The sequence below is a fragment of the Anomaloglossus baeobatrachus genome, chromosome 9, assembly GCF_048569485.1.
Source record: "Anomaloglossus baeobatrachus isolate aAnoBae1 chromosome 9, aAnoBae1.hap1, whole genome shotgun sequence".
Lineage (NCBI taxonomy): Eukaryota > Metazoa > Chordata > Amphibia > Anura > Aromobatidae > Anomaloglossus > Anomaloglossus baeobatrachus.
This window is the reverse complement of record NC_134361.1, coordinates 82,184,091-82,192,184: the sequence shown is the minus strand read 5'-3', so window position 1 is coordinate 82,192,184 and position 8,094 is coordinate 82,184,091. Positions and strand designations below refer to the sequence as shown.

Here is an 8,094-nt window from a genome sequence, read left to right as displayed (position 1 = left end):
TGTGTGGCCATCAGACCTGAGCTCACAGCAATGCAATTTGCTAAACAATTAGCAGTTATCAGTGATCAACCTATAACTTTTTTGCATGGCCTCTTAGCTAACACAGTTTTACTACAAATCTGGGACACCTGCAGGTCCCCTTGTAGACCCAGCCAGGCAAATAGGGGAGCCACTCGGTAAGGCTAGTTTCACACTTGCGTTGAACTTCATCAGTTGCATTGCGGTTTTTTTTTTTGTCCTTTTTTTACCGGCAGCAGACTATTGTAAACGATCAGCTGAGCGCTCTCAATACCCGGCTGCCGGGCAATCAGCTGATCGCTCTCAAAAGCCGGCCGCCAGGCGCTCAGCTGATCGCTCTCAATAGCCGGCCGCTCAGCTGATCGCTCTCAATAGCCGGCCGTTCAGCTGATCGCTCTCAATAGCCGGCCGCTCAGCTGATCGCTCTCAAAAGCCGGCCGCCCAGCTGATCGCTCTCAATAGCCGGCCGTTCAGCTGATCGCTCTCAATAGCCGGCCGCTCAGCTAATCGCTCTCAAAAGCCGGCCGCCGGGCGCTCAGCTGATCGCTCTCAATAGCCGGCCGCTCAGCTGATCGCTCTCAATAGCCGGGCGCTCAGCTGATTGCTCTCAATAGCCGGCCGCTCAGCTGATCGCTCTCAAAAGCCGGCTGCCGGGCGCTCAGCTGAACGTTCGGCCGCCAAGAGACAAAATAAAGTTTCTGTGATTAAAAAAAAAAAAAAAAAAAAAATGAGCATGCGCAGTGAAAAATAAAGGATTCCGCCGCTCAAAAAACGTCACATGCTGCGTTGCTTCCGCCCGGAGGAAGCAACGCAGCGTCGGCCAGTGGAAGCAACACAGGTACTTTTGGCACAATCCGTCATCCATACAAGTCTATGGGAAACAGCGAAATCCGTTAATGGATTCTGCTGTTTTCCAAAAGGGCAGATTAAGCCAAATGGTAAATAACGCGTGTGAAAGTAGCCTAAGAGGTCATCCAAGGTTATGTGCACACATTTAGTAATTGATGCACATCTGCACCATTCATGTATGTCTTGGCAGCAAAAATGTGTGTTTTTGGAGCAGATGTTTCCTGTTCATTAGAATGGGTAAAATGTGCAGCAAAAATGCTGAAAGAATCGACGTGCTGTAGATTTATTTCTGCACCAAATCTGCAAGGAGAAAACACTCGTGTGTATGAGACTGCATCATTCTCATTGATGAGGCTGGCATCAGGATTCTCTTCAGGTTTAATGATAAATCTGCACTTAAAAATGCATAAAAAACTAGATAAAAACATAACGTGTAAACACAACCTTAGGGTATGTGCCCACGACTCATTGTATCCTGGACACAGCAGGTCCTGACCTGCGGGGCTGCAAGTCAATGATCAGGGTTCGGTGCACTGCGGTCTCCCCATTGTGTTCTCTCTACGGAGGACGCATGGGAATCCGCAGCAAAGAATTGACATGCTGCGGCTTAAAAGATGCACCGCAGGTCAGTGTTTGATGCAGAGAAAACAAGCACAGTGGGCATGGGATTTCTAGAAATCCCATCTACTATGCTTGTACTGTATAACGCAGTGTTTTTGATGCAGCGAAAACACGGAGCGTCTAAAACGCTGCAAACACTGATCAAGGGCACACAGCCTTAGGCTGTGTGCGCACGTTGCCGAATTTCATGCATTTACGCTGCGTATTGCACCACAGCGTAAATGCATGCGACCTGCGTCCCCAGCACAATCTATGAAGATTGTGTATAATCCATGCGCACGTTGCGTTTGAGAGTTCCAAATCGCTGCATTCTAAAAAGCAACATGTCACTTATTCCGTGCGCTTTGGATGCAGCCCCCGCTCTGTCTATGGGAGAGACTGCATCCAGAGCGCATGAAATCGGCTTTTTTTCTGCAGAAACACTGCATCCATTATGCAGTGTTTCTGCAGTGATTTGAAGCGCACATAGCCTTAAGGTCTCATTCACAAGTCTGAGATTCACATGTTCACTAGTGATGAGCGGGCACTACCATGCTCGGGTGCTCGTAATAAGAAGGTGGATGCTTGGTTTGCTGCAATTCAAATATCTACATATAATGGTAGTCAATGGGGAAATCTTTTGGAAAACAGTTCCGAGTCCCCCATTGACTTCCATTATACTTGTGTGCTTGAGTCACACGCATCCGAGTGTTCGATTGCTCTTACGAGTACCGAGCACCCAGGCATAGTTGTGCTTGCTCATCACTAATGCTCACATTTTAGTAAATGAACCTGTTTACACATCCACAAATACGACAAATTTGGTCCAATCTGTGAAATTAATTTGTCTGAAAAGAAAAAAAAAATACAGCTTTATCATTTATTTTCTCAAAAATGACACAAATGGTAAAAATGGGAGGACAGACCTAGAACAGATTAACTCTGGTCCTTACTTTGCATACAAGAAAAAAACCTGCATACAATCTCAGCCCAAATGTCAGGCATTGGGCTTTGTTCATTTTTTTTCAAAAAAGTTTAAAAAAAAATGGGCTTATGAAAAATCCCAATATTGCAGCCCGCAGGCTAGTTTCAGGCCACACATTACTTTGCATGTATTTTCTTGGATTGCAGTGTAGTCTTCCGATGAGGGGTTTGAGCGCTGACGGACACATCCATCTGCTGGCGGGGTCCGATCATAGTTGCCATTAGGGTCTTACATAAGAATGCCTGGCATTCACAACTGACATGTATCCCTGTCTGAAGATCCAGGACAGTTATTACAAGCCTAATATTTGCAGCTTGTTAACAAGCCACATACCGGCTCCAGTTTCCATCACTAGTCACCCTAGATAAACTTACAGCATTGAGGATACATAAACAAGTCATAGTTATGTGATCGGTATTTACCACTTCTACAGAAGCCCAAAAAAATATAGAGGTCAACATTCAGATTAATTAGTGTGATTAATAGGGTCATCTCATTTTAGATAAATAGTAAGTGCACACAGGGATTTTTTCATGCACATAGTGATTCTTCATTCTATTGCTACTGCTTGTTGCCTAGGTTACCAACCACTTCTGCAGTAGCCAATCTACTAGGCAGAGCTCGGCACTATATTATAGCAGGGCATCAAAAGCAGCTGCCCTGGTAGCATGGCAGAGCTCATGATGCAGGGATTGTGGGAGCACCATGCTACTGGTATAAACTGTTAACTAAGGGTGCACGGACTCCTTTCTGAATAGCTTGTGAAAATATATGATAACCCTTACATGATTCAGCATCCGTGCACATTTAGTCCACAACACTTTGGATGACAGCTTGTTCATGTGATCTAGAACATATTGGTGACAGCATTCATGGCTGCCAGAGTTGCGGTTTCTGTAATCCGTGTATTAATAGCAGTGAGTGTGAGAACAAGCTACTTTGAGTTGGAGCATTCCCAACCTGTAAATCCCTCTGCAGTTTTCCCAAGACTGGGGCTATAGTATAAAGGACAATGGAGGAACAACCCTTTAAAAAGGGAACCTGTCAAAAAGGTAAGCTGCAGCCACCACCACTAGGCTCTTATATGCAGTATTCTGGAATGCTGTATATAAGAGCCCAGGCCGCTGCGTAGAACGTAAAAAATAGCTTTATAATACTCACCTAAACTGTCGCTGCGGTGGAGTTGGGTCATATGGGCGTATTAGTTCTCAGCGCCTTTTAGTTATCCTTCTGAGTCCGGGGTGCATAACTCATCCTACGTCATCCACACTCACCAGCATTGAGGTCCTGAGCAGGGCAGATCAAAGTATTGTAGTGCGCCTGCGCTAGCCAGGCGAGTGTGTATGACTTAGGACACATCATGCACATAGGCTTCATGACAACAAAGATAGCCGAAAGAGAAGGTGCCGGCGCTGGAGAAAGAAGACACCCATATTACCCAACTCCACTGCAGCAACCGTTTAAGTATTATAAAGTGATTTTTACATTCTACACAGCGGCCTGGGCTCTTGTATATATAGCATTCTAATATGCTGTATATAAAAGCTCAGTGACAGGTTCAACAAGTCAGGCTCACATTTCTGCAGCCAAAATGCTTGTGTATCGCTAAAATAGAGTTCTTTTTACTTGGAGAACACTTTTCTATGGGTGAAATTGTTGCCAAAAAAAACCCCCAAAAAAAACAGAATTTACATGATGCAGATTTCAAACTGAGCTCATCAGTAAAGAAACCAAAATGCATATGCTTGAGATTTTGGAAATATCAGCTTCAGCTGGTATAAAATGTTATTTGCAAAAAAAAAAAAAATATCCAGCAGACCCCAGGTGTGCACACAGCCTTAAGGTTATATTCAGACCCCAATACCCAAGTATTCATGAAGATGTCCACAATGGCTGCATCCCAGGATCTAATCACACCAAGTTCAGGCACTCATGCATCATGGTGGGGATAATTTATATACACACACCTTCCCACCTGCCGGTTCTCTCTCCTTCCTTCTTTTATAAGGTCAGAGCTTTCAGTCACAGAAGATGGGAGATTGAGGGAAAGCCAGCAGGTGGGAAGGTAAAATTTAAAATGATTGGGCCACCATGATGCAGAGCACCTGTACTTTGTGTTAAGTCATCCTGTGCTGATGAGTCCCTTTAACACTAGAAGTCCCAGAGGGGTCATTTAACATTTCTACCATTGGAACCCTATGGAGCTCGAAATTCCTGGGACTTCGTGTTAAGGATCTATAAGGCTAGTTTCACACATTGGCTTTTCGCCGGTTTGGCGGATGCGGCGCACACAAGTACAGTATGATACAGTACAATGTCAGCGCAACAACTTCCAGGTCATATACTCCAGTCACATGACAGCATGTGACCGGCGCTTGTTGCACTGCCATTGTATACACTGTACTGGCATGCACCGCATCTGCCAAACCGGGGAAAAGCCAGGTGTGTGAAATCAGCATAAGGATTTTCACTTTATGATTGGGCAATTTTACAGATCCCAAAATGCACATTCACAAACCAGACTTTGACTGAAGAGCAGACTGGCTGATGTAAATTGTTATACCTAAAGGCCAACCCAGATCATAGAGATTACAATGGAAGTCCAGAAATACACAGCTTTGAATTTTCCATTTTTATTAACCCTAGGCAAAAAAAAATGGCTCTGTATTTGGATCTCTGCTCAACAATAGCTAGCTATTAAACACACAACAAGTTGTTCCGTATTTTTTATTTCCTCCAACCTAAGTTACTTAAAAACATGAATGACTGAAATAAAAAATAAAGGAGCATTGAGTCCCATCAGGTCATCCCATCTACTGCCATAGGCGCACAACAGATCGTTTGCTGCAGGCTCCACTGGCAGTAATGGGCATAAGGGAATGATTTATGTTAATATGGAAAGCTGGTGAGATCAAATTGGTTCCCAAACATTAACCAGTAAGATAACCAGTTACAATTTATAAATAAAAGGTGTGTGTTTGACAAAAAAAAAAAAAATAGAAAGTCCATGAACGCTCAGGGTATGTTACATTTTACAGCATGCCAGGTCACAGACGTCAGGACACGATTAGATGTATTTCTTCAGCTCATCGTACAAGACTAGCACAAAAGCGCCACCCATTCCTCTCAGCACATTGGACCATGCACCCTTGAAGAAAGCCTTTGATCCTTCGTCACGTGCGATCTTCCTCCAGCAGTCCATTGTGCCCGTGTACATGATTTCAGCTGCAAGGAAAAAAAAGCAAGGTTACTAATCTGCAAATTTAACTGGTAAAACTAAGGCAGCATCCAACAAAGTATTAACCCTTTACTGACAAGCAGTTTTCAGATGCCCAGACTGACATGGGGGGTGGGGGTCCTGACCTGGCCTTTAGGCTGGAAGTTCAGGGGAGGAGACCTGCGGTCAGTCCAGACACAGATCATGAAGACACCCATATGACCCGGCCTCCCAAATATCAAATCAGAAGGAGGTCCCCAACTAGGATAACAGAATGCCCTTACCTCCTTTCCTTCCAGACTGCATCATCATACGACGACGGACTGTGTCGAATGGGTAGGAGACGAAACCGGCCACTGCTGTTACCGTCTGGGCAATCATCCAGCTGACGACGATGTGTGTGTTCTTAGGATCTGGAAGCATACCTGAAGGAAGAAAGGCGAGATGTTTAGTGGCTAGTCACTAGCAGTGTCACCTTCTAAACCCTCTGGGTTACACCTCACCTTTAGCTGTGTCATAGATGCCAAAGTAGGCAGCTCTGTAAATGATGATGCCCTGGACGGACACATTGAAGCCCTGGTACAAGCCTTTAAGCCCATCGGATCTGAAGATCTTAACCAAGCAGTCACCAAGACCATTGAATTCTCTATCAGCACCAGCTTTGCCAACATCGGCAGCTAGACGGGTTCTGGCAAAGTCAAGTGGGTAGACGAAGCACAGAGAGGTGGCACCGGCAGCACCGCCAGACGCCAGGTTTCCAGCAAAGTAACGCCAGAACTGGGTCCTCTTGTCAACACCATCAAGGAAGATCTTCTTGTACTTGTCTTTGAAAGCAAAGTTGAGGGCCTGGGTTGGGAAATATCTGATCACATTGGCAAGGTTACCACGCCAGAAGGACACGAAGCCTTGTTCCTTGGGGATACGGACAACGCAGTCCATGATTCCTTTGTATTGCTTGTCAGCGGTGATCTGTTTGCTGGCATGTTGGACCTAGAAGACAAAAGCTCAAGTCAGGAAGATCCTTCACCATTAACTACATATTTCCAGAACATACACTTGAGCTTGGAGTATTTGGTTTGTCCATCTTTGGGGACTATACATGAATGAATGCATTGTTAAATTGCTAGAGTCTTTTGTACCAGTCATTCTACTATAATGATTGGCTACAGAATGAGTTAACAGAATTAGTGAGCTTGATTTTTTGGGATGAGGCTCTGAATGAGTCAGTTCTACAAAGAAAGCCTTAATCGCATGCATTTAAACAAGTGAAAGCATACCCAGAGGTGGACAATCCCTCTAACCTTGCCCTATTGCAGTAGAGGGCGCAGTAGGAAGGCCCAAGGCCTACATTTCACGAGTTGGATAGGTTTTGGTGCAAAAAAACCCCCAAAAAACTCAAAAGCCTGCATTTTGAGCTCAGTGTAGGACCCATGGGTGCAGCCTTAGAGTGAACACGCCCTCTGCAGGTAGGTTCCCGATGCCTGAGAAGGGTGTACATATTTCCCAGCAGGTGGTGGCCGGAGCGGTGCGGCAGTGAAGCACCGGGGCAGTGACTGGAGATCGGAAGTGTCCGGAGAGAGCCCGCGCGCCTCACTGCTGACGTCACTCATTGTGCCGGCAGCAGACACGTGGTACAGAAGGGGCGGGGCCAGGAGAATCCCGGGAAGTCGTTACACAACCTCCATCTGGAAGGACAGTGATTAGTAGGCCGGGAGCGCGGCCTTCCCCGGCCTCCAGCCCAGCAGGGAGCCGCATCGCCGGCCTGCAGGGCGCACAGCAGTGAGGCGCACAGGATTACTGCTGATCCGCGGCGATTACCGATCTCCTTGCTGCGACCTTGGTCACAGCGGAAGTGGCGCACTGTGATCACATAATCTGCGCAGTCACAAGCTCCAGAATCAATGCCCCCTTCATCCGCGAGGCCCATAACCCCCATCACCCCGGCAGTGCGGAGCTCAGGGCCGGCCAGCAGCTTCCGCCGGCACAGCTCCCGGGAGAATGACCGGCGCGCACCCCGCCACTTCCTTACTTGCAGCAGAAGCTTGACTCTCTCAATGGGCGCTACAGCAGTCTTAGAGATGGCAGCGGCCACACCGCCGGCCAAGAAGTCCTTGGCGAAGGAGATGGCTGCGTCGGTCATGGTGATCGCTGGATGGCGCGGCGAGTGGCTCTAAGTGCTGAGCTTCCGAGGGCTGGGGAGGATGCCGCTGAAATGGCCGGCTTATATAGCGCGCAATGCTCTGGTGGGGGCGGGGGATCGCGCTCCGCCGCTGCTGATTGGTCAGAGCAGGAGGGGGAACGAAGAGCAGAGCGGGGATTGGAGTGTGCGGCGCACGGCTGGGAGGAGAGCGGGGGAGGGGCCGCCAGCGCAGGACGGAGCGGGGGGGGGGAGCCGTGACGTGGGGGGAGGGAGCGAGTTGCTAGG

General features: G+C 47.3%; 1 protein-coding gene across 1 annotated transcript; it reads right to left on the bottom strand.

Annotated features, from left to right (window-relative positions):
• Positions 1-5,069: 5,069 nt before the first annotated feature.
• On the bottom strand, positions 5,070-7,879 carry SLC25A5 (solute carrier family 25 member 5). Its single transcript, XM_075323836.1, has 4 exons — positions 7,699-7,879; positions 6,173-6,659; positions 5,954-6,094; positions 5,070-5,677 (listed from the first exon to the last, which is right to left on the bottom strand). The coding sequence occupies exons 1-4, from the start codon at positions 7,807-7,809 to the stop codon at positions 5,520-5,522; spliced, it is 897 nt and encodes a 298-aa protein (XP_075179951.1). The 5' UTR covers positions 7,810-7,879; the 3' UTR covers positions 5,070-5,519.
• Positions 7,880-8,094: the final 215 nt, after the last annotated feature.